General features: G+C 36.2%; 4 protein-coding genes across 4 annotated transcripts; all 4 read right to left on the bottom strand.

Annotated features, from left to right (window-relative positions):
- Positions 1–252: 252 nt before the first annotated feature.
- Positions 253–4,377, bottom strand: LOC130947335 (2-oxoglutarate and iron-dependent oxygenase domain-containing protein ICU11-like). The gene is made up of 9 exons (XM_057876002.1): positions 3,737–4,377; positions 3,330–3,377; positions 2,882–3,058; positions 2,638–2,788; positions 2,452–2,538; positions 1,764–1,888; positions 1,088–1,206; positions 713–824; positions 253–618 (listed from the first exon to the last, which is right to left on the bottom strand). Exons 1-9 carry the CDS (start codon positions 4,181–4,183, stop codon positions 589–591), a joined length of 1,296 nt encoding a protein of 431 aa, XP_057731985.1. The 5' UTR covers positions 4,184–4,377; the 3' UTR covers positions 253–588.
- A 3,423-nt stretch (positions 4,378–7,800) lies between these two features.
- Positions 7,801–8,656, bottom strand: LOC130950231 (protein MAIN-LIKE 2-like). The gene is made up of 3 exons (XM_057878754.1): positions 8,422–8,656; positions 7,935–8,340; positions 7,801–7,840 (listed from the first exon to the last, which is right to left on the bottom strand). Exons 1-3 carry the CDS (start codon positions 8,654–8,656, stop codon positions 7,801–7,803), a joined length of 681 nt encoding a protein of 226 aa, XP_057734737.1.
- Positions 8,657–9,985: 1,329 nt separating this feature from the next.
- LOC130949058 (fructose-bisphosphate aldolase 3, chloroplastic) lies at positions 9,986–12,514 on the bottom strand. The gene is made up of 6 exons (XM_057877887.1): positions 12,260–12,514; positions 11,643–11,912; positions 11,443–11,552; positions 11,257–11,347; positions 10,825–11,094; positions 9,986–10,621 (listed from the first exon to the last, which is right to left on the bottom strand). The coding sequence occupies exons 1-6, from the start codon at positions 12,422–12,424 to the stop codon at positions 10,343–10,345; spliced, it is 1,185 nt and encodes a 394-aa protein (XP_057733870.1). The 5' UTR covers positions 12,425–12,514; the 3' UTR covers positions 9,986–10,342.
- Positions 12,515–14,660: 2,146 nt separating this feature from the next.
- Positions 14,661–24,717, bottom strand: LOC130948741 (DExH-box ATP-dependent RNA helicase DExH5, mitochondrial). Its single transcript, XM_057877597.1, has 19 exons — positions 24,028–24,717; positions 23,672–23,826; positions 23,455–23,542; positions 22,973–23,218; positions 22,356–22,451; positions 21,040–21,228; positions 20,744–20,903; positions 20,537–20,667; positions 19,704–19,871; positions 19,348–19,620; positions 18,876–19,070; positions 18,525–18,728; positions 18,312–18,381; positions 18,039–18,187; positions 17,584–17,889; positions 16,993–17,052; positions 16,709–16,861; positions 16,464–16,574; positions 14,661–16,128 (listed from the first exon to the last, which is right to left on the bottom strand). The coding sequence occupies exons 1-19, from the start codon at positions 24,409–24,411 to the stop codon at positions 15,664–15,666; spliced, it is 3,603 nt and encodes a 1,200-aa protein (XP_057733580.1). The 5' UTR covers positions 24,412–24,717; the 3' UTR covers positions 14,661–15,663.
- Between the last annotated feature and the right edge of the window lie 824 nt (positions 24,718–25,541).

The following is a 25,541-nucleotide window of genomic DNA, read 5'->3' as shown; positions in this document are numbered from 1 at the left end:
GTCTTAGTATTATTCTTCAACCATCATTTGATTAATTTTTCCACAATACCCTCTCTTTTTCCTCAATTTCCCTTTCTATCCTGCTACTTAAAAGCAAAAGGTTAAGCTCTTAATTTGGTTTCAACGAATAGCAGTTTAAATTGAAGTTACTTTCCAAGTATTATTACTAACCTTCGTTAACATACCTTCTTAAATTGAAACTACTTAAAAAGGAAGAAAGTGTATATGACTTTCAAAAAAGAAAAAGGAACAAAAGTTAATTTCTTGCTATATGTAACATTCAAATGTAAAAACTAATAATTCCTTTTCACTAGTGTTCATTAACATTATAAAATACACCCTTACTACTTGAGCCTCAAAATCACATTAATCCTATTGAAAATACATAACTCAGACCGAATCCAGAATTACCAAAAACAAAAAGGAGAGAAGGCCGGTTGAGTGACAAGAAAGAGAGGAGGAGGAAAGGGTATTTCTTCTATACATAAAGTTGATATTCTCAATTGACCTAAAAAAAAAGTTGACATTCTCATAATTCATAAACATAATAAAAAAGAAACTATACAAGCACCATTTCGATGTGCATGGTTATAGGGCCATTCTTCTCTTAAGCAATTCCTGAAAAGTGATGACAAGAACTAAATTAGTTTCATGTATGAACAATTATGAGATTAGCCATGGAGTTCCTCTGTATCTCAGAAAGGCTTCTTACCTGTTTGGTTGCTGCAATTGATAACCGCTCTCTCTCCTTCTTCTTGCGCCGGCATTCTCCACACCAGCCAGCAAACGCTCTCTGATACTTGATCATCTCTCTAAATGTTGAGCTACACGACGGTTCATGCAGATGTTATTTACCATAGATAATACCATAATATCAAGCTTAAATCTTCCTGATGTTTATTGGAACTCAATTTTATGTTAAGCCCCAACAGACGATGAAAAAAGAAAGAAAGAAAACTTCGATGGCAATCTATAATCTATATACTTTGAAATAGGCATACACGAAAAATTTGCTATTTCAATGATGCAAGGGGCCAGGATTATTCATTTGCATCTCCTTAGGTAATGAAACAAGTGATGCAAATACCTTCTACACCACAGAATCAAATTCATTCGCTTCCCAGATACTGTCGCTTTGGCACCGTGCCGATGACGACCACTATGAAGAATTGCCTGTCCTGGAACGTGGGAATAATCGAAGATCTCCTACAAGGATTTGATTGGGTTTATAACAAAGGTTCAAATAAAATCCATTAGTACTTATATTCAGTCAATACTATTCCAATACTGCTATAATATCGTTTAATGTAGAGCATGAATTATATGAAATCAACAGCTCAATTCAAAATATCTAGGAAGCGCTTGCTATTGCATTTTTTGCCTTAATCACACCCCAACAAACACGAAGCGTTATTGCTCTCAATTTGGATGGTCTAAGGTCTCAGCTTACACGACAAATTAGAATATCCGTATTAAGCTTCTATACAAAGAAAAAAACATATACATAATTTTTAATCTAAACTTCGGAAAGAATCTGTATTTTAACAGATAACATGATGTGGAAAAGGAGAACCTCTTATTCAGCTATTAGCAAGAGCAGAGTCAGGGGAATATGTAACATCCAGAATTTTTATTCAAATAATGTGAATCATCAATGTTACTAATTTCTCAGTTTAACTTTAAGAATGTATTCATACATGCTGAAGAATATATAGCTAAATACATGGTATTGAGTCCAAAATACAGTAAAGATGTCAACATACCTCTAGTTGGGAATCTGAATTCACATGTGCATCACATCGAGCACCCCGGAAGAACAGTTCTCCACCGGAAAATTCTTTACCCAAGCAAACATTCAAGGTAACTTCTGAGTCATCTACATGGAAGCCTGCAAAAATATTGCTCTTAAGACTTCAACAAAAGGCTAATAAAGCTACAGGGTTGAGAGGGAAGACAGAAGTCTGGTGTGAAAGAAATCAAAGTAAATAATACATTTGTATGATAGAGAACATATGTAAGCATACGGGTACGCAATACAAGAAGGAAATAGATTGAGTATACTATTAAATCAGCAAGAGGAAAATATCTAACCGCATTGAACAGTAAATATAAGGCAACAAGTGCCAATCTTTTGTTAGACTGAACTTGAATTTTAAAAATAAACATAAATTGGACAATAACTGAAATTCAGTCCAGTCAGGACGAAGAAAAGATATCCTACTAAACTCAACAAAACTGACTGGCATCTCTGCATTTCATAGAATCATCGGAGCTCTTAACATTAAACGCTAAAGTAAATACCATAAAGAGTATTGTAAAGTTAATATTAAACCCTAAGTAGAATTGCTGGAAACAACATGCATATAACTTCATCTTTGAACAAAAAAAAGTTGCATATTCCAAGCCTTAGGCAATAAGAAACTCACAAGAATACTGAGCTTCAAAACCTACCAAGTTCTCTATCCCTGTGGATCCCATATTCAACAATAAATCCATGATGAGTGTCCAGAGAGCATCCACCGAATTCAGCAAAGAAAACTACAAAATTTCAAATTGCAAGGGTAAGTACACGAACTTGTTTACTTAGTTTTTCTTTATGTTAATTCTGAGTCTCTCATGAAGATAAACAAAAATAACCTCGTGATAAGGGACGTATGAAATCTTTCATCAGTTTGTCAAGCATGCTTTCCATGCCAAAGTCATCAAGAACAACACCAAATTTATTCATTGTATTAGGTCGCATGATTTTGATTTTGGACTCGTGGACCCATCTTTCAAAATTATCCACCTAAGCAATCAAATCTTGATGAGAAAACATAAAATGCAAATGTAGAGCAGATATGATAACACACTTGAAAGGGAGCGGAAAGAATTGTGATACCTCAGATACCAACATTTCACAAAACTCTGGTTGAAGCATTTCAAATGTATAAATTCCTCTTGTGGGTTCAGCCAGTATTCGTCTAAAACCTGCTTCCGTATTTTCTCTAATTGCATCGAGAAACGAGGGCACAAAAAAGTTTTCAGCATCCATGGTATATATCTCCTTATATAATGGCTACAAAAGAAAGGTGCAGTCAACAATTGGTAAGATCATGAATAATTAGCACACACATGCCACATATAGAGAAGAAGACAAGATAACAGTTCTCAGGTCAGCAAATTCTGGCATCAAAATGGGATCGTTTCAGGTTCCAATAAATAAGTGCCTCCATCAGAAGTCTTAGATTATCCCATGAACAGCATTCCAACAGTTAAAGATCATAAATGAAACCATCAAAATTTAGTTAGAAAGGGACAAACCAAAACCCATTCCCAAGAAAACTTACTTGATAAGTGGACATGATCTTCTGCCTATATTCCTTGTGCTTTTGAATCTGTTCAGTCCAACAAAGAACAACAAAATGTGAAAAATGTGAACAACAAAATAACGCCAAAGGCAAAAACATAGCACGAAATAGGGGAAAACGTAAAGTATTCATATCACTGCAAAAAGGGGATTGAAATTTGAAACAGAATAAAAATTTCTCCTTTCCCACTCCAAAAACAATAAATACACAACATCTTCCGCTAAATTCTCTCATAATCTCCCCAAGTCAAAGCAACACTGCATTTCCAATCAAGGGCAACATCAAAATCAAGTTTTTATACAAAACCACGCGCCACCCAAATTCAAAAACCCTTACTTTCCAATAAATTGAACAAAACAGAGAAAAGCTGGGAAATTGAATGATACCCGAACACGATCACCCTCAGAGGAATATCGCATGAGAATGCTACTCATATACTGAGCCTTAACATCACGCGGCTTGTTGAGCATGTCGGGTGGCATGTATTGCTCCAGCGAGCTGAACACGCGTGGGTCGAACCCCAATTGCAGGTCTTCGTAGTTATCGGGCTTGTGGTCTTGCTTTGGGTCCGAGCGCAATCGCGTCGAACATGGCGTCAACGATAACCTCTGATTCTGTGGCCCAGCCACGTGTCCGTTTGCGATGATGTTGGTGGACACGCGGGGGTGTTGTTCCAGCTGTTGTTGTTGTTGTTGTTGTTGTCGTTGGTGTTGTTGGTGTCGCTGCTGAAGATGATGCTGCTGCTGAATAAGAACCTGCTGCTGTTGCTGCTGAAGAAGCTGAAGCTGTTGCTGATAGGTTATGCGGGGAAATGAACCGTTTTGATGAGCCATTTTTGAGAGAAAAGAGTGAAAAAGAAGAGGGCTTTATTATATGTTATGAGAACATTGAGGGTGGTTTAGGGTTCAGAGCAAGTAACGTTCAATTTTTGAGAGCGGAAGAGAGTCTCTGACTCAGACTCACTTCCATGTGGAAGCTCTTCTTCTCTTGTCAGTCGCTTCTCACTGCTGAAACCTCAAGATCTTAATCAACATAAAAACCAGAATTAATTATTCTTCCCAAGAATATAATTTGAAGGGTCACTCGTTTTGTAAATTAGTCATAAAATATATTTTTAATCAGATTTATTTTTTAAATATTTTAAAAAAAAAATTTGTAACTAAATATTTTAAATTAATTACGTTAGTTTTTTTATTAATTTTTTTATTAATTTTTGTATGAACGGCATTAAAATTTATTAATGTGATAAGTTTAGGAATAATAATACCACCCGAATCTATGGTACCCATTCTATTCCTATCCGTTCAGAGTGGGTATCGGGGCAAATTTTTAGTGGGACGGATTTTTAGGAGGAGCAGAGCAGGGCGGGTTTAGGTAATACCGTCCGTATCTGCCCCGCTATATATATAATATATATAATTTTAATATATAAAATAATTAGTAAATAATTAATAATATTGTATCATATTTAAATTTTTACTTTAATTTATGTTATGTAAGTGTTTATGGTTATATAAATTTTGAAATTAAATTTTATTTATTGAATTTTAATAATTATAGAGACGGTAGGGGTGAGACGGATTAGGGCTCAACGTTTTATTACCCGCGGGTAGAAGCAGGACGAGTTCTATACGCGTTGATGTACGGCGGGGCGGGGTCGGGTAGTGCAAAAACCTGCCCCTACCCGCCCCGTTGCCACCCTAGATAAGTTAAGTAATATTACAATACACATATAAAAGTTTTAATTAATTATTAACTTGATAAGTTTATGAAATTATATCAAATCAAAATCAAATGAAGAGAAGAACTTAAAACTCTCAAATTCTTTAATTTGGGGTTAGTTTGATTTAATTTTATAAATTTATTATCTTAGCCGCTTATTAAGATTATTAGGTATGTATTGCGGTGTCTTTTAATATCGTTAGTAATAAAAGTATTAAAAGGACTAAAATGACTAATTTAAACTTTTTTAAGAACAAATTTTTTTTTCAAAAACTAATTTAAAGAACTAATTATAATATGTATATTTCATTAAGGCAAGATAACTGTCTATATTTGAATGTTTTATTGATAAAAGATTTATTTAAAGAAAAATTATTGAAAATCTAAAATTATCCTTTTAATGATCATTTTAATTTTTTTAATTTTAAAAAATATATATTTTTGTATTCATTTAGTATTTAAAAATAATTAAAAATAAATTAAGACTCCTAGTTATTATTTATTCAAAAACTATTGAGTTTTTTATTTTGATATTTTGAGCTGATTTATAAGTGTTAAAAATAACCTTTATTTTGGGTCTAGATAAAAATATTATAAAACCCTCTTTTTTTTCAAATTTTTATTTTTACCAAAGATAGAGAGATTCAAACTGTGACTTCTTAGATAAGTATAGAGAAACTATATCATTTGAGCTATAAAGTCATTTGGATAAAACCCTATGTTTGTCCATAATTGAATGTTACTATATAATTTTTATTTTCTATGTTTTTCTGGCTTTTTTATATAATTAGATATGATAAAAACTTTAATTCCCATAATACATACGGCAGGAAAATGCTACTGAAATACGCAGGCCCAAGTCTTGCCCACCGCCCACAAAATGGGTTTCATCGTGATTTCAGGTGAAGCGCCCACGGAATGGAACAAGAAGCAGCAGGTTCCAACTCTAGGGCGACGGCCACGAAATGGTCCAGGTGCCATTTTGTGGCTGTCACCCGCGAAATGGGTGACATCGGGGACGGCGGCCACGAGTTGGCTCCAATTCAGCTGCAGCGCACTTGAGTTGGAACACTTTTAGTGTACTGGACACGAAATGGGATCGTGGTGTGCTTATATAAACGCTGCTGGATGAACCACGGAGGAAGCCATTCTGTATCCATTCTCCTCCTACTCTCCAATATTCTCTCAAGTTCACAAGCTTCTTTCTCTCTTAGAATTTTTTGGGTATTCAGATTGGTTTGTTTTATATATGACTTCTGAGAACGTGTATTTAATTATATATCCCAATGGAAAAATTTCTCATACAGCAGAAGGGATAACATTCGTTTGCGACGATCCATTATGGATAGTGATTCCGCCACAGACATTGTTGCAAGATCTGAAGAATCTGATTCTGATTCATACCGGAATGGTTGGAAAAAAAATCACAAAGCTGACTTACAGGATGCCGGTTGCAGTAGCCAACTTGTTTGCGAATAAAAAAATGTAGATAAAATCTGATCAGCAGGTGTCTATAATGTTCTCTTATCATCGCAGCATAGGTACGATATATTCGTTGGAGCTTTGTATGAATATTCAGGATATTGGCGGAAGCTCGTCTAGTTTCAATAATGTGGAAGGGGTGAGAAATCTGGGAGCGGCTGATTTTGCACCGGGTCCGGATATAAGTAGGGCTTGTAGTCCAAGCTTCAATGCGTTTGTTGTGCGGGAACAGAATGCAAATCTACGGGAACCGCGTCCCTCCCCTTCAACCTTACTTGGGTTCGATAGGCATCCCGATGTTGGCATTGCTGAAACTTCTGACGAGGATGACATTGAAGAATTCAGTGGTGATGAGGCAGAAGCCGTTCCGAAAACGCAACCTCTGCATCGCGACTCCGTTCCTCCAACACCTGTCGAACCGGTAGGTGGAGGTGTATCCTCCAGCACACCTGCACACTACCTATCCCTGAATCTTGGAGCAATGTATTCGAATAACGCAGAGGACAGACCTAACAGTTACGCTCTGTCAGGCGAGATGGAGCTCGAAATTGGATTAAAGTTTTTGAACCGAAAATCAGCGATGCTGGCAGTCAAAAACTACAACATCCGTAGGAGTACAGAGTATAAGGTTGTAAAGTCGGACCAAAGGAGGTATGTATGTCGATGCAAGCAGTTCGGTGATTAATGTCGTTGGATGGTGCGGGTTGCGAAGACAAGGTCTTCCAGATTCTGGAAAATTCAAAAATACGATGGGCCTCATAGTTGCTTGGCAAGTTCGATGTCTCAAAACCACGTTCAACTAGATAGCAATGTCATCTGCCAGCACATATTTCCCATGGTGCATGCTGATGCGACTATTTGTGTAAAGGTGTTGCAAGGGTCGGTAGAGTCAGTGTACGGGTACAAGGTGTCTTACAAGAAGGTTTGGCACGCAAAGCAGAAGGCAGTCGGAAGGATCTATGGTGATTAGGACGAGTCCTATGACCAGTTGCACAGATACTTCAATGCACTGCAAGCTTTCGTCCCAGGTATTCGTTGCAATTTACTTTCGTATGGTTTTTGTTATTCGTTGTCCATTTACTCCTTAACAACTTTGACTAAGTAAAACATTGGTTTATAGGGACAATTGTTGACCTCCAAACGGTTCCGTACTATGTCGGAAACACCCTTGACCGTGATAGCGTCATGTTTCACCAGGTTTTCTGGTCGTTCCCTTGTCCAACCTCAGATAGTGCCTCAATAAGCACTACTCAGCATAGTCATTTTGTCCTTTTTTGCCTGCCCACCTGTTGGACAAGGACAAAATTAAAAAAAAAAGGGAATTTCCAACCGCAAAGGATATCTGATAACAGTCACAAAGTGGGAAGACATATACCATACCTCATGGCTAAAGAAAAACTATACGGTGTCGTGACATTCGGTGCCAAAAAAGGTAATCTGTAATATATCCACAACATGAGCAACGCATGACAACTGGCCATACCCTCAACACTATACTCTGTTGCTAAGCACATAGTACGATTTAACCAATAGAGGATGGCGCTACCCCAACTGTACGTGCAGATCCCATCATAGTCAGCTAATAACGGCAGATATCGAACATGCACCGTATTGTTCGCCTTGTCTGGAAGAAGCACGCCTCTCAACAAGTAAAGTATGTAACACCGTGCATATTGCATGAGGCCATTATCTTCTAAGTCAAGCGGCATCTGCTGAAGACGAGTTTTGAGCCACTTCAGCTTTATGTTGAACTTCGTTGTCCATACATGGCCGGCAGGAACCTCACCTAGAAGTTCATGACACCATTCCCAAATATCTCTTTGGTGAAACTTGCTCCATGACCTCAAAGTACCACTAACAGGCTAACCATCAACAAGTAACCCTAGCTGCATTGTTACATCCTCTAGGGTTATCGTACACTCGCCCCAAGGGAGGTGGAAGGTGTGTGTCTCCAGTCGCCATCGTTCGACAAAGACACTAATAAGTGGATTCTCGTACTCGAAGCGCTTGATCAAAGAGACATGGTAAAATCCCGTGCGTCTCAGATAAGACTCAAGCCTCTGCCGCCTAATTTCCATGTTTGGATCTGTAGGATCTACCATGAAAACATTGACGAGCGTGCCATGAGGAGTAAGGACACGTGTCGGTTGCAACATAAGATAGCAATAAATACAATACTTTAAAATACTCTACAAAAATGTTTAAAGATGGAAAAAATTATGTCTAATAATCTCAAACAACAATAATCAGCTTAACGACGTAAACTAACCTTAAGGAATAAATGTGCCGCTATATGATGTTCGTCCAACCGATTCAAGTTCTCCTCTATGTTAACCCCTCCCCCACTCATATTAAAATTTTTTTTCCTAGCACTGCCCTCCCACCCACCTCCTCCTACCTTCCTTTTACCACTTATACAAATTTTTTTTACCCTATCATCCCTTCAACCGTGCATGAGGTCCCCTCCCTCACAACCCTTTTATAATGGTCCTGGCTCCCTTCCCAAGTGTCTCCTGCCTCCCAACATGACCAATGCATGTGCAGCTGCTACGTTAACCTCCATTTCGTTGGCGCCAGGGACGAGGTCCTCCATTTCGTTGGCGCCGCCAGCAGCTTGGGCCAATTCGCATGCGCTGCCCCTGAGGTGCACCACCTCGTGTGCGCCGTCAGCGAGGTTGCTCCATTTCGTGCATGGCAGCAACAAAATGTGGAAAGCTGCTGTCCCTGCTCCATTTCGTTGGCGTCTTCCTTGAAGTGATGGCAAACTTCATTTCTTGGTCGCCGGACACGAATTGTGCATGCGTATTTCAGGATCGTTTTCAGCTAGTGCGTATTTTGGGAATAAAAGTTTCTCATATATTTAATTAGATAAAAAAACCTATTTTTCTCTTTTTTATTGGTCATACACAATTACACACTAAAAGTTCTATCATAGCCCACCTACTCCTACTGCTGAGATTCGAACCTGGGATGTGGCTATTACAAGGCCAACATTTTCTCTTGCTTTTCTCTTGCTTATACAAATAAAAAACGATGAAGATAAAATGCTACTAAAACTAGGGATACAAAAGAAAAAGAGGCCATATTAGTTCATCAAAGTTCATTTGTCACTAACTAAGTTAGATTTATCTATCTAGTGATTAGTTCATTAGTCTGTTTAAACAGGTGTCGAAGATTCGAATTTCACTGTGTATGCAACAATTTAAAAATTAACTTATTATTATATAAACAAAACAAAAAATTGATTTGACTATTTATTCTATTATAAAAATCCTATTTAATGTAATATAAAGCATTATTTTGCATAGGTCATTAATCAACTAATATAAATGAGAAAATGCCAAATCATCTACATATTACTAAATCAGTTTTGGTTAAATATTGTGGCAAAGGAAAGAAACAATGCTAGTTAACGAAGAAAAACTGAGCAATTATTCGCACTTCTCAATACTAAATATTGCACTCATAAAAGATCTGATATACAGCCCAATATTTAGTTTCCTATCACAAATGGCACTATTGAGTATTGAACAAAAGCTATGAATAATAGCACAAATAATAACTAAGTAATAAACTTCGTTTTACTTTTGTTTTTTCCAATTCCGAAATTAAACTTAAGGCCAACCTGGAGTGGCACCAAGAAAAGCTTGCTTACTTGCTCCCACTTTATTCAAACTCTTCTAAGTGTTGAAAGGAAAACAAAAATACAACACCATCTAAGTCCTTCTCAGATTTTGCTGCTGCTAATTAGGAACGAGAAAGATGGTTAACTTATGTGCCAAAGGCTTCTAGTAGGTATAGCCCTTGACAAACATTCCCTTCTTGGCTTCTTCGCTTTCACCCTCGGCAGAATATCTTCCCAACTGAGCCAAGGAGTTTGCTTTTGCGCGCACCAAAAGAGACTTTTGAGCCGTTTCCACATTCTCAGGGCGTCCTTGCCATGTCTTGAGCACAGTGTTCTGCAGAGCTCGTGCATATGAAAATGAAACGTGCCATGGGTTGGGACTTTGGTTCATTGCATTAAGGTTCAGTGTTGCTTCCACCTCGGATTGTCCACCAGACAAGAACTGAAAATACAAACAGAAGATAATTTACGGTTTATGATAGTGATTGTAACTTCCAAATTCTAGTACAAATGCAATCTTAAATGTAAAAAGTAATTAAAATTAGCATCATCTCAAATCTTAAAAGACACGATACATGCACTCAACACGATCATAATGCTACGTATTAATTTATGATAAGAGGAAACAGAGAACAATAGATGTACCATGATTCCAGGGACTGCAGGAGGAACTCTTCTTCTAAGCATGGTAAGTGTATATTTGGCAATGGTTTCTGGAGAAGCCTTTTCCTTGTGCTCGGCCCCAGGTGTAACCATGCTAGGTTTGAGCAAAATTCCCTCAAAAATGACATTGTTTTGAGCCAAATAAAAGAAGACTTCTGACCAGACCTTCTCTGCCACTTCTAATGTCCTCTCAATCGGGTGATCACCATCTAGAAGAATTTCCGGCTCTACAATTGGAACAAGGCCATTGTCCTGCAAAGAAACACAAATGATGTCCATAAATGTAATATAATTGGTAAATCAATAACTTTTCCACATATGCATGGAGACCAAAAGAATAAACTAAGGAAATGCACCTATTACTATGAGAATGAGCTAATTTCAACAGAAAGAGAGTCAATAGTTAAACAATACCTGGGAGATAGCAGCATATCGTGCAAGTCCCCATGCTGCTTCCTTAACAGCTAATGCAGAAGGACCACATGGAATGCTAACAACTGTCCGCCTGTACAATACAAAAGCAAACAATCAGTTACATTCAATTTCAACAGATCTTATCCCCAAGAAAATTTCTTAGAGAATAAATGAAGAATGACTTACCACTTGGCAAATCGAGCACCTTGCTTGTAGTATTCAGCAGATCTTGAAGCCAATCCATCTAGCCCTTGGCACCAAGATTCATTGTTTGATCCTGGTAGTGGGACCAAGCCCTAAAAGGAGACAGAAAAAAGGATTAATCACTAATTAGCAATAGTAAGACAGAATTCTAGTGACATGAAAGAATTACTGAAACAAGAAACCTTATCAACTTTGATGCCAGGCACAATGTTCTCCTCACGAAGGCAATCAACAAACTTCTTTCCATCGGTTGTTGACTGGTAAAGGGTTTCCTCAAAGAGAATGGAACCAGAAATGTATTCACCAAGGCCGGGTGTGGTCAGCAGAAGCTGCCTGTAGGCCTGACGATTGACCTCTGTGTTGTCCAATCCTATCGATGCCAACCGCTTCCCACAGGTGGCATTGGACTCATCAATGGCAAGAATTCCACGACCAGGAGATGCAATAGTTTTCTATACCACCAACAAAGAAAACAATCATAGGAAATCTTCCAATATGCTATTACCATCTACCAATAACTAAACTAAAACCTAGCCCACTACAGAAGAAGGAAATACATATCTTAAGACAAAATATTTTCATAACCTAGCTCGCATGACTTTACTGTAGCATAAAAAGTCCAACAACGTACAAGTAAATTAATAAACAAAATTAAAAACAATAAAATTCTAATCAGAGACGCTAACCAATAATCAATACAAGAAACAGTTTTTTGAGAGAATTTAGCAGAAAAGAATCAGAGCACGCGTTGAAGAATGTTGTGGAAGAAACAGAGAGAGAGGGGGAAGAAGGGACTAACAGCGGTTTTGACGAGTTCGTCGGAGTAAGAGGTGGCGCGGATCGGGAGGGAGTCACGGCGAGTGGCGAGGAGAGACGAGGATCCGCTGCGGGAAGAGAAGGAGTTGTTGGAGATCCAGGGGGAAGACAAGGAGTTGAGCTTGGCGAAGCTTGCACACGCGGCCATGGCTTCGATCAAAGAGAAAACGAAAGGGGTTGGGTTTTGCAGAGAGAGAGATTGTGAGATTACTAATATGACTTACTATGTTATGATGATTGTGATGGGTTTATGTTATGTTTGTTTGTTTCCGTCTCGGTCAGTCCGCGGTAGGTGAAGCTGATGCAAGTGGAAAACAAAAGACAACTACCATGCGGAAATACCAAACCTGCCCAACACAATTATATCTTTTTATTTATCTTTTTTTCCCATCTTTCAAAAAATGGATAGGATATGATTTTTTCATATTTTAAGTTTAGATCACACTATATCAAAGTAAGCCAAAAGATTTCGGAACAAGATATCAAACGAGTTTATGTTTGAACTCAAAATCTTTTCTATCAAATTTTGATCAATTAAAAATTGAAAAATTTCAATATCTTACGTTGCCAGTTTGGAAAATTAAATCTACCTGTCTTCTTTTTTTTTTTACTCTAAATGAACATCTATATATCTCTATGCATCTATTTTTTATTACTCATCTCTATGCATCCATAGGACTATATCAATATATTCTTTAATAATAAAAAACTAATAATAATAACAATAATTTTGAAGCTTTTTTTTTAACATTATTCTTACATAAAAACATCTTATATACATAATTTTTCCCCCATTGACTTGAAATATTTTTATATTTTATAATAATGTTACAGTTAAAATCTTGTTTTATCAACAATTGAACCACAAAAGAAGCTAATTAAACTGTTTCAATCCAAATTATATCAAATTAAATCATATTCAAATTTTAAATTAAATCCAGAATTTAATTTTGATACACAGTCAATTTAAAATTATTTTATATATATATTCAATCACATAACATTATATTAATAAAAATAACTACTTTTTGTATTGACCACGTAAATAATCAGCTAAGAAAACGATTATGATTGCACAATTGTGTAAAATATTTAAAAATAATTTATTATAGATGAATATTTTCAACAAATTTTATCCTATACTAAATCTATCTATAAATTCGTTTATAGTATGCTATTTTTTATAGTGGTCTATTCAGGTCATGATATAACGGGTGGTTGTATCTTGCTTCTCAAATCTATGAACTAAACTATCATTTCTTCTTAAAGTGAGCACATGACTTAGATTTACCTTTTAGAAAATCACTAGTTGGTTTTTTAGATTTTTTTTTAAATTGTCAAAAATTAATTTATAAATTAAAATTGATTTTGTATATAATTAATTTTGAGTATATATTTAAATAGGTCCCTTAGAAATTTTATATTGGACGTTTTTATCTCTAAAAATTTTTTATTACACATAGGTCCTTAAATTTTACAAAGATAAAATATATAGGTCCTTCTCTCACATTTTTAAAGACTGATTTGTCCAATTGAAAATAATGGGTCATACTAAAGTAGAAACTTATGTTTTATTTCTGTAAAGTTCAAAGACCTCAACGTAATAAAAATTTTTTGAGAACAAAAATATCCGATACAAAATTACCGAGGGACTTATTTAGATAGATACTCATTAATTTTTAAAAGAAAAATCGGTTTACAGGTAAAGAATCCGTTTTAAAGAAAAAAAATTTTTAAAATTAGTTTGGTTTAATTAAAAAAGCTAGTTATTTTTTAAATGATCGATTTATTAGTTTTGTAACTTGTTAATAATTAATTTTATTATTTAAAATTAGTTTGGTTTAATACCTTAATTCAAATTTCTAGTTAATCAAGAGTCAGGTTTGACTTTTTTTTTCTTAACCATGTTTACTGTTTAAAAAGAGATTTCGAACTTACTTTAAAATAGCGGTAGATAAAATTAAGGAAAAGTTAAATGGATATAGATAAATTAGTTGCTTTTGATTAGATTTGATATAAATTAATTTTTCATTTTAACTTAATTTTGACTTTGATTTTGTTGGACTAAAATTAATGTTATCTTTAGTCACAAAAAAAAAATTAATGTCATCTTTAACACAATGACAAAAAGATTTATACTATTATTAAATTATATTTAAGAGTATAAGAATAAAATATTTTACCATTATCAAATAAAAAATATTATCTATGAATATTTTGATTAAATATATATCATTTTAGATTTTAACTGAACTGTTTTTTAAAATCATAATTTAAAATTTGATTTACAGAATTGATTTATAAAAATTAAAAATTTCTTAGATATATTATAAAAAAAATAAAAAAATTTACTCTATTTCATTCATATTTTGACATATCATTAAAATAATTTTTCACTCAAATCCAATATAATCCAACACACACTGCTCCCTAGGGGCGGGAGAGAATGTGAATAGATTCACTCTAATTGTAAAGACATGAAAATGAAAATATGTCTAATTCATATCGTTTGTGAGCCACGAAAAACCATAGAGCCTCATAGCAGAGGCAGCATATTGAAGAACAAATGTACCGGAATGAGAAGTAACAATCTACAAGTAAACTAAACCAGTGAACCATACGTCTGCAAGTCTTTTCCCACAGAAACTGTAAGATTTTGGTTTCCTCCAACTCTAAGCTGGCAACAAGACACCTCTGGCCTAACGTCTTTAGCTGAAGTTTAATTAGTTAACTCTTTATGTTTTTCACTCTATCGTATTTGCAAAAAATGGAAACAAATTTTATATTTCGACGGCCAAATATGCAGTACTAGTTACCATCATTCTGCTTTCGCAGCACAAAGACAAAGCTTCGTTGAGGTCCTCCATGACAGATTTCAGGATATATCACTTATCAATAATACTGTACAAAGAATTAATAGGGTGCAAGCATGGAATCACTTCTCACTCAATGTTCGCCATCCTCGCTTTCCCTCCAAATGATGAATGGTATCTGCTACATCCTGCTGTTGTAAAATGATTCTTCCCGAAACCATCAGTTTTCTCGCTCAAGATGCAATTGCATCAAATAGGACAGTTAATATCCTCAAAGATTTGATTGGCAATTCCTTGCTTCATGTTGGAGATCCATTCTACTTCAATAAAAAATTACTATCTTCCAACTTCAAATTGAACGAGTACGATACACGCCAGATTGGACATGGCTTGGGTTTTGGTATGAACAAATTTGACTCTGATCCGAGACCATACAATAAAAACGTCACTGCCGAAAGTCTGTCCCTATATCCAAAAAGAAATGAAACGGGTAAGGCTGTAGGACAAGTCGTCAACAACAGTTCCTTCACCTTGCTCTCCTGACCCTTCCATTGAGATCCCTGTAGTTGACTACTCAGTTGTGATCCTTCTTACTTTTCTTTAGCAACTTGGACATGTGACTGATATACTCACTGCCTGACTGTTTTCCACCCATCAGCCACTGCAAGGCCTCAGCTGCAGCATCTTTTTCTGCACTTTTCTTATTGCTACAGGGTTGGCCCATTATCTGCATTCCGTTGAACTCAACTGTAGCCCGAAACTGATTATTCTTCAATTGTTTAGTCTTGTAGCTGGGTGCAGCATATCCTGCTCTTGTGAGTAAGGTCTGGAGCTGACTTTTAGAATTATCACCCCCAGGGCCACTCTCAGTCCTTGAAATTGATGCTGGATGTGATGTGGTCATCACTGTTGACTTTGCTGGTTTAAAGACCCGACGACCAAATACAAATTTGCCTTCACATGTGTCTATGGAAATCAGCAACCGCACTGCTGATAGGAGTTCATCATACAAGTGTATGCTCATCTTTGGAAAAAGTAGCTGCCCAGTACAAGAGAAAAAATCAAATTAAATGTGAACATTAAGCACCAAAAATGCTACTTCCATCTACAACAAGAAATTGTTAGTTATCACAAAAAAGCTCTTGAAGGGGAGCCTCGGAGCAGCGGATGAGTTGTCTCCACGTGACCTCAAGGTCACGGGTTCAAGCCGTGGAAACAGCCACTGATATAATTATCAGGTTAGGCTGCGTACATTACAACCTTGGTTGCGGCCCTTTCCCGGACCCTGCGTTAAACGCGGGACGCTTGTGCACCGGGTTGCCCCTTTTTTATCACAAAAAAGCTCTTAGCAGCATGAAATTAATATGTACTTACTTTTCTTTGAATTAAGTCATCAAGTTCTCTCTTTACACACTGGTACAGATCAGCAACAGGAGGTTCCATGAAGAACTCCAGATATCCTCCCAACATTTTTAGGTGGCCATCCTGAAAGAAAAGGATGGAATTCCATTAAAATATCAGACGACTAGAGCATAGATGGGAACTGAAGCTGTACATCCTTTGGAATATTGAATAAAAATGAGAACCAATAACAAATCATGAAATCACATGGCACTCACAGCATCCCCTTTCAATAAGTTTCCACCAAACAGAAGCACCACTGCATCAGGCACAGCTGTGGAGTCGCGGAGGAAAACAGAGTTCACTTTTATCTTCTCATTAAAAAGTAACCATGGATATGGAATTCTAGTTTCCCGAGCATTGACGGAGTTCTAGAAAATGAAATATAAACATACAATTGAAAAGGGAAAGCAAAATCTTAGAAGAGTCAACATAAAAAATCCATCCAAAAGTGTGCAGAGAATTTACAACCACCAGCAAATTATGACTTGAATGAACTAACCGAATATAGGAGCACTTGACCATCCTCCATTGTTTTCAAAGAGAATGACTTTTCATTGTGCTGCACATGAAATTACACTTCATTTATTTTATGCAGTCCGAAAACAAGAATAAGAATATACCACACAATGTCCCCCAAACACTTTCAGAATAGTAATACTTTTAAGTTAAATATACTATTACCCCCCCCCCCCCCCCCCAAAAAAAAAAAGGGAAAAAAAAGACGCACACACACACACAAAAGAGGTGGTGAAAATAACCCTTATTAATTATATTTTGTTATTACACTCAATGAAACACTAATTACTTAATTTAAAATATTTTAACTGGGTATCTTCGTATATACAATTATGTATGAAAATGTATAATCAAAATAAGCCCCACCCAGCCAGTAGATAAATCAGTGTCTTTCAAGAAAGTAACTTCAGAGAGAGCATAATCATGATTTATTTGTGTGCGTGGTTGTCAACAAGCATCAACTTTTGAGATAAAAGAGAGAAATGGAAAAGAACATCAGTAAATTGTCCCAACTTCCTCCACCATGAGTTAGAAGGGAAACGACTTCTTCGGTATATATTAAAAGAAGACATACCACAACAGCGCAAATTCCAGGATATAGACCAAAGCAAATAACTGCCCGGATAAGATTCACATCACAGCTCCACAAGTTGCAGTTGGCTGTATTGCTATCAACTAATCCAATATCCTTGAGCAGGCATCTGAACTCTCTCCTAAGAGCATCAATGGCTTTCATTGATTGTGCTGAAAGAAAATTTTTCCAGCAATATTCACATCCTCCCATGTCTAATTCTGCATCTTTCCAACCCTCGTAAGCCTTTATAAGTGCAAGGTGGTCACTATATGCTCCAGCAAACTGAGATTTTGCTGCCTCTGCAAGCTACAGTGAAGAATGTAAAATATGTTCATGCCAAGAGAGAATATCAGTAAAGAAGAATTATCGGTGAAGTTTCAATGGCCTCTAATAAAAATGGATAAAAAGGACTAGCATTTACACATCAGTCAGTCATAACACAGGAATAAACTTACGTCTTTTTTGTCCAGTGGTGTTAGGAAAGGATCTCTCACACTAAGACCAGCAGCCACAGTTAATATTGGATCCAGGCAATTGAAGATAGCCCCTAATATAAGCATCTTGCCAAGTTTGGGTTCCATGGGAAGCATTGTCAGATAGGACCCTGTCAATTCAAAGAGCAAGTGTAAGTGTTCGTCATATTGAGAGAGAGAGAGAGAGAGAGAGAGAGAGAGAGAGAGAGAGAGAGAAGGAGGCTAGGAAGGGATTTTCCTGATGGAAAAACCTACCTAGAGTAGTCAAATTCTCATTCTCATCCAAAGCCCCAATTATTTTCAAATACTCAATAGCATTTTGTACCTGTGAATAAAATTAATTAACCAAGATACTGAGATATAAATTTGTATTCAAATAATCAACACAATTAAATAAATTTGTCTATTTTAAGATTGTGCATGAAATGATGGTGTTCTAAACCATACAAGTATCGAATTTATCATTACCGCAAGGATCTCCGGAGACTGCAAAGCCCTAGACAAGAACTCAGGTATGCTTCCAAGTCTTAGACTTTTTATTTGCAGACACAGAGATTGCAAGGGTGTCCTCAAAATTTCTGGCAATTGATACTCAGCAAATGCATCATATACACATCTAGGATAGATATGGTAACACACTCCAGGTTGAACACGACCAGCTCTTCCTCGTCTCTAGAAAAATAAGAATCAGTTAATAAAATAATAACAACAACAAAAACAAAACAAATCATCCAGATATATAATGATGCGAGAAGCTAAGGGTCTAAATATTCAAATGATTGGTGACAGGTACGAAATTAACTGAAAGTCTAGCCTCACCTGTTGGGCAGAAACCTTAGAGATCCATGTTGGAAGCAAACAGGGCGTGTTATTCAGTGCATCATATGATGTTTCTTTTGCTTTTCCGCAGTCAAGCACAAAAACAACGTCATTTATTGTGATACTCGTTTCAGCGATATTTGTTGCAAGCACTATTTTTCTTACTCCATCTTTGGGTTCTTCAAATATTAACCTCTGCATATCCAATGCAGAAAAAATATAATCCATCTAAATATTGTGAAACGCAATGCATATATTTAATTTATTCAACAGATTATGCATGTAATACATTGTGAATAGTAATTTCATACAAGGTATCAATAAGGGATTGTTGTGATGCAAACATCATTGACCTTTTTATTTCAAACTAAAAATTCCTTTATTATTACAGTATATCTATAGCAGATCTGATGATCCAGAGTAATTACTACATCAACTTAAACGGAAATCCATCAACAGACAAAAGCATTACCTGTTCTGAACTGCCCATTGAGCCATGACAGGTAAGCAACAAAACTCGATTTGGATCTCCTAAGACAGGATGAGCCAAAAACTTCTCTTTCAAAGTGCTTATATCATCCCATCCAGTCATAAAAACTAAAACAGCACCAGGCCTTTCATTCTCACATATCATGCATAGGATATATTCTATGAGACTAAATCCAATACAATCAGGATTCCAACACGACAAAGACTCCTGTGTCTGTGGGCTGTAATCTTTGAAATCAGCAGCTCTAATAGCATCCTGGTCATGTTTTTCAAAATGAACCGAAACTAAGAAATTACTATACGATCAACAATCAACTGAAGTTCAAATTTCAAGATTACCTCGACAACATAAGCAATTTGGCTTTTCCTCTTTCTTGGGACCTGTTTGTTCATTTTCCACATCCTTTCTTGACCATAATCATCAATTTGATTAGAAGTTGTCAATCTGTAGCCCGTCATTTCAAGAATGTCCTCCAAAAAATGAGTTCTAACGGGATATGTGAAGCCCTATTAGTAAGCACATCCACCAAACCAATAAGAAATAGGAAAACTTCTAAACTTTGGCACCAAAATATTATCCTATTCCTTTCATTCAGCAAACTAGGAATATAATTTAGAATGAACATGCATTTTAATTATTGAAAAATAGAGTGGTAGCAGTTTAGTCCTCGAAAATCCAAATATAATATCATAACAGCCATAAAATGATTTTGACATCAAATAGAACCCTAAAGTATGTCACATCCATATTTTAGGGACTAAAATAATATCACACTTTAATTTCTGCAGACCTATTTGATGTCAAACAACTAATAAGGACTATTGTGATACATTAATTTTCAGGGACACATTTGATGTCAAAAATTTAGTGACTAAAATTCATGACACAAAATTTCAAGGATCAAAATGAATGTTTACTCTACAGTTAATAATGTTTAAACCCAAATAAATAGAATAAAAACTTCTTAATGCTAAAACTCTTAAGCAATTGTATTCCAATAATGAAGATATCATGCTTAGTTTGCTCCCATACACTCCATACTTCCAAACAGTCTCATTCTTATATTTCCTACATAGACCATCAAGACCCATTAACCCTATAGAAAACCCAAAGGCACAACTATCCCCCATGACAGCCCAAATTGGGAATATATTCAGTTCTTGTGACAAACCGGAATATTCATAACTGGTGCCCCATTAAAGTAAGAAGAGAAGAGCTCTGAATCTAGGGTAGCACTCATCAAAATCAGTTTCATTTCAGGTCGGTGCGGAAGGAGATCTTTAAGGACGATAAGCAGAAAATCTGTCATGAAAAACAAGAATATGAATATGCAAATATCTTTTGAAACCTAAACAGTAAAGTCAAGTTCAAATTCTACCTTCATTCATCCCACGCTCATGAATTTCATCCACGATAACATGAGTTACACCTGTTAAGTTTCTATCAGCTAGCAATCTTCTTAATAAGATGCCCGTGGTGCAAAAGAGAAGATGGGTATCTCTCCCCTTCATACCCTCCAATCGAACTTTATATCCAACCTTTCACAAAGAGAGAAAAAGAGAAAGAAAAAGAACAAGAACAAGCAACAGACATGAGAAAAAACTAAAATTCCCAAGGAAACAGAGACGAGTCATAGGCAGGAAGATAATAATGGTTTTTGGACAAGGAACTCACAGATTCACCCAATTTCTCCCCTCTCTCATAGGCAACCCTTTCAGAAACAGACATAGCTGATATGCGTCTTGGTTGTGTGCATATGATATTACAAGCAGCTCCTCGAACTGATTCTATCTCAGATTCTAAAATAAACTGTGGAATTTGAGTTGTCTTGCCACAACCTGTTTCGCCTGAGATGACAACTACCTGCACAATATGACATTTAATAATTAAAAATTTTAATATCCAAGAGCATGTGCCATGGTGCATGCTTTTTTGCTGATGATACCATCCTTATGGGAGAGTCAAAGGAAGACCTAAATAAGAAGTTGGATTTATGGAAGAAGCTCTAAAAGTGTATGGTCTGCGCATAAGCCGTAGCAAGAAGGAATATATAGAATGTAAGTTCGGTCGTCGAAGGGAAAACCATAATACAGAGGTGAAAATTAGAGAAAACATCCTATAAAAAATTAAAAGTTTTAAGTATCTTGAGTACATCATACAGGATAATGGAGAGATTGAACAGGATGTAAATCATAGGATCCAAGCAAGTTGGTCAAAATGATGGAGTGCGTTTGGTTTTATATGTGACAAAAAAAATGTCTTTAAAACTTAAAGGTAAATTCTATTGCACTACTATCAGACCAACTACGCTTTATGGTACAGAGTGTTAGGCGGCTAAAGGAGAGCACGAACATATGTTAAGTGTAGCAGAGATGAAGATGTTGAAATGGATGAGTGATCATACGCGATTGGATAGAATAAAGAACGAAGATATAAGAGAGAGTTGGAATAGCACTTATTGTGGAAAAGATGGTAGAATCGCGTCTCAAGTGGTTTGGATATGTGAAAAGAAGACCGACAGAGCACCCAGTCAGGAGGGTAGACGAGATAGAAAATGGACAAGGGTGAAAGGCAGAGGAAGATCTAAGAAGACCATCCATGAGGTGGTCAAACGAAATCTATATATAAACGGCTTTTCTGTAGACATGATACATAATAGAGCTCAATGGCGTCGTTTGATCCATGTAGCTGACCCTACCTAGTGGGACAAGACTTCGTTGTTGTTGTTGTTTTTGTTTGTAATAATAATAATAATAATAATAATAATAATAATAGAAAAAAAAGATTGAAATTAAGACTATGAATTACTGTTAAGTCACATTACCAAAATGTACTAAGAAATTAACTAATATTTTTCATTTAAAAAATGACATGATAATTTTACCGAAATAGTTTGTGAGGATACACAATAGAGCCTCGACAAAAGGAATAGCATACAGCTTGTAATTAGTCAGTGATTAAAAATAACAAAATACCATTACTCAACAAACCTGATTTCTTGATAAGAGAGACAATATTGCTTCTTTCTCTTTATAAGCAGGGAGACCCCTGCGAAATTCTAGCATTCTTCTTCCTTCTGGAGATTCCTGAAATGGTAAGGGAGGATGTAAAGGACCCCCAAGCCATTTTGTTTCATTCCACTGGTTTCAAAACCTCATTACATATCCTTGAAAAACATCAAATAGAGTATTACACCCCATCGATATGCAGCATAAATCCAAAAAACCTTTATCTATAAGCACTTGTAGAGTACAAATGCTAACCAAATTGACAGCCACAAAGCAATTAAAAATACAAAAAAAAATAATGTAAAACCACATAACTTGGGCACAAGTAACAATAATTATTTTATAAACTAGTTAATTGATGGAACCATCATCCTAACTTCCTAAGCCTTAACTGTGACTTGTCATCTTTATGAAAACTGAATAAATGGTTTCACAAATCACAACTGCACAATCCCTTTCAAGCCCTAGCAGTGGAAATTCAACAGGTACCATTCCATAAGCAGATTAGATGGAAGCAGTAATAAATTCAAAAATGCACTCAAGCCCAACCACAGAACAGTAATACATATGCCATTATTCTATATTTTACGGGATGTAACCTGCCATGCTTGCTGCTGATCATGCATTTGCAAGCTCCTCCGCCTAAGTATTTTCTCCCCAACAGCCTTACTAGATGCAAGTGGCTCAGGGTGCTCAAAAAGCCCTTCATCTGTACCAATACTACTGTTACTGCTTGATCTTGTAAATGATACATCTGAAAAGCTTTCCTTCATCTTGGACTTTCGGGTAAGGTGTTCCTCAAAGTATGCATCAACTCGCCTTAACAAAGTTATAGGCATGCTCACCTGTCAAGTCTTGAAAGCTTTACTAAGGCTGATTTCATATATAAATTTTCCACGAGAGTTTCATCAAGATATATGATCTAAGTTCCTTAGGCTTCAATCCAGTAAAGAAAATAAAAGAAATACAACATTGGAAAGAAGAAAAACAAGAACATTTGGGATAACTTCAGTTTCTGTTTAATGTCTGCAATCAGAGCAAGGGGAAAAGTGGAGAAACCAACTATATCAGTGTAATATACCTCCCTCTGCGGCCGCCTATCGTCCAAGTCATATCTATAGTTTGGAAGTGGAACCTTACTGAAGACAACAACCTTTGCATACATGTGGCTGCCATAAATACAAGTAATTGAGATTTCCAACACAAAGACCAAGACATATTGATATAACACATGCATTAATAGTCAGGTCTGAAAATAAATTTAAACAAAAAAGCTATAAAATAAAAATGCAGAATACCTATACAGCCCCATTCTGCTTGCCAAAAGCGCAATTTGATCAAAATCACGCCTATCCTTTTTCTCCCTGGACAACAACTCTTGCTTACTCTTGTCGTTTAAGAGCAAGGTTAGCTTCCTCTTCCACTCATCAACATTATCATTTGGTGAAGCACTCTGGCAAGCAAATTTTGAAGCAGCAACCGCAAGAAATGAGATATTATTCATCAAAATCAAATTCCACTTAACAGGTATATACACTTTTATAGCAAAAAATCCTCCACATTTGATTAACCAATAATTCAAGATATTCCATACAGAGAACCTTTACGCTAACAAAAACAAACAAACGAAAAACTGCTATATAAATAAGCTCACCCGAAATGAGGGAGCCTCGAATTCACGATCGGAGCCTTCCTCGGAAACCACGTCGTCGTAAGCTGAAACAAAGCGCGAATTCCCCTTGTCAGGAATTTGCTCCGGCAACGTCGTTTGCGAGCGATGCACAGTGGTAGGAGCAGCTGACGCAACGGGTCTAGGGTTTAGAGCTGCGCCACGGTGATCGCGGAGCTTGGCTACAGAGGGAGCGGAGGAGTTGTAATTGGCGGAAGTGATGACGGAGCGGAGGCGGTGGTGCGGGGGAACGTAAATGGCGCCATAAGAGGACAGCGTAGGGCGGTCCTTCATGGCGTGAATCGAAGGTTTTAGGGCTTTGGCGGTCAACAAAGAAGGTTGTGAAGAAGAGAGAATAATGAAGGGCATACAAACTGAGCTAGGTCACTATATACGGCGTCGTTTTGCAAGTTTCGCGGTTCTTTTTTCAGCACTACTTTCAATGGCTCTTTCTTGTTGCTGCTGTTGCTTCTTCTTCTTCTTCTTCTCCAGCTTCAGCTTCAGCTTCAATTGTTTCTAGTTTTTGGATTGGGTTTGCAGTTTGCGGGAACCAACGAACAAGTGAGTCACAGTGACAACGAGACGAGATGAAGCGATGCCTCTCTCCACCGCAACGCGCCACGTCACACTCCCATACCCGCCGAATCAATTCCATACCATATTCATTCATACATTTTCACTCTCACTTTGAATTTTTAATCATTTCAACTGTCATATAATTTCATATTCCATTTATAAATTAACTTGTTAAGTAAAATACTTTTACTAATATAACAAATTCACTATATATATATATATATATATATATATATATATATATTTTGCATATCTGGAATAAGATAAATCACGTCATTATTGTATGATGAAGTTCAAATCAGCATTTTATGATTATTAAATATTACATGGCCAAGAGGCTGTATGAAATATGAATATCGACCTATGTGATTATTACATATTTTTTTTATATAGTAGTGTATCAAAATATTTTTTTAATTCGCAAAATTAAATTATTTTATATATTTAGAGAAAAAACTAAAACGTTTACGAGTAGAGCGTTTTTGTTTTGGGCCCTGTCCCCTTCAATAGCAGGGCTTTTCTCTGGTCCACTGCAGGCCTCCAAAGACCAAAATACTCTTGAGAATAATGGACCTTAACTTCGAATCCAACATAACATTTCGGTTTATTCAAATTGGGCTTATTCAGGTTGGGCTTTTAATATAATCTCATTAAGCCCATTGAAGAATTTTTTAACAAAAAAAAACAACTTTCTCAACTACTAGAATTTAAACTCGAACCAATGGCTCAGTCGATGGTTCAACTCACCCTTCTACTTAAAACAAATTTAAGTGTTTAAATCTTATTTTATACATACAATAACTTTTGATTAGTCCGTAAATTACTGAATTAATTCTGACCTGTGATATCGTAGGAAAACAACTAGTCTATTACCTTAGTTATTCTAAATTTATAATCCAACCTCACTTTGATTTAATCCTTTT

The sequence above is a fragment of the Arachis stenosperma genome, chromosome 9 (genome assembly GCF_014773155.1).
Source record: "Arachis stenosperma cultivar V10309 chromosome 9, arast.V10309.gnm1.PFL2, whole genome shotgun sequence".
Lineage (NCBI taxonomy): Eukaryota > Viridiplantae > Streptophyta > Magnoliopsida > Fabales > Fabaceae > Arachis > Arachis stenosperma.
Note: the sequence above shows the minus strand (reverse complement) of the source record. Positions and strands in the feature narration are given on the sequence as shown.

What these genes read in the sequence shown, in the direction of transcription:
- LOC130947335 (XM_057876002.1), bottom strand. Translation starts at nt 4,183, where the DNA reads ATGGCTCATCAAAACGGTTCATTTCCCCGCATAACCTATCAGCAACAG. An exon ending in CCACAGGGATAGAGAACTTG is followed by an intron (nt 1,889 to 2,451) that starts GTAGGTTTTGAA and finishes ATATTTTTGCAG; the next exon opens with GCTTCCATGTAGATGACTCA. An exon ending in ATTCAGATTCCCAACTAGAG is followed by an intron (nt 1,207 to 1,763) that starts GTATGTTGACAT and finishes AAATCCTTGTAG; the next exon opens with GAGATCTTCGATTATTCCCA.
- LOC130950231 (XM_057878754.1), bottom strand. Translation starts at nt 8,656, where the DNA reads ATGGTAGATCCTACAGATCCAAACATGGAAATTAGGCGGCAGAGGCTT. An exon ending in GCTAGGGTTACTTGTTGATG is followed by an intron (nt 8,341 to 8,421) that starts GTTAGCCTGTTA and finishes ATGAACTTCTAG; the next exon opens with GTGAGGTTCCTGCCGGCCAT. An exon ending in AGTTTTTCTTTAGCCATGAG is followed by an intron (nt 7,841 to 7,934) that starts GTATGGTATATG and finishes CTTGTCCAACAG; the next exon opens with GTGGGCAGGCAAAAAAGGAC.
- LOC130949058 (XM_057877887.1), bottom strand. Translation starts at nt 12,424, where the DNA reads ATGGCCGCGTGTGCAAGCTTCGCCAAGCTCAACTCCTTGTCTTCCCCC. An exon ending in GGTGCTCGATTTGCCAAGTG is followed by an intron (nt 11,348 to 11,442) that starts GTAAGTCATTCT and finishes TGTATTGTACAG; the next exon opens with GCGGACAGTTGTTAGCATTC. An exon ending in CTGCAGTCCCTGGAATCATG is followed by an intron (nt 10,622 to 10,824) that starts GTACATCTATTG and finishes TTGTATTTTCAG; the next exon opens with TTCTTGTCTGGTGGACAATC.
- LOC130948741 (XM_057877597.1), bottom strand. Translation starts at nt 24,411, where the DNA reads ATGCCCTTCATTATTCTCTCTTCTTCACAACCTTCTTTGTTGACCGCC. An exon ending in GGGAGAAATTGGGTGAATCT is followed by an intron (nt 20,904 to 21,039) that starts GTGAGTTCCTTG and finishes TCTTTGTGAAAG; the next exon opens with GTTGGATATAAAGTTCGATT. An exon ending in CTGGAATTTGCGCTGTTGTG is followed by an intron (nt 17,053 to 17,583) that starts GTATGTCTTCTT and finishes TTTCATGTGCAG; the next exon opens with CACAATGAAAAGTCATTCTC.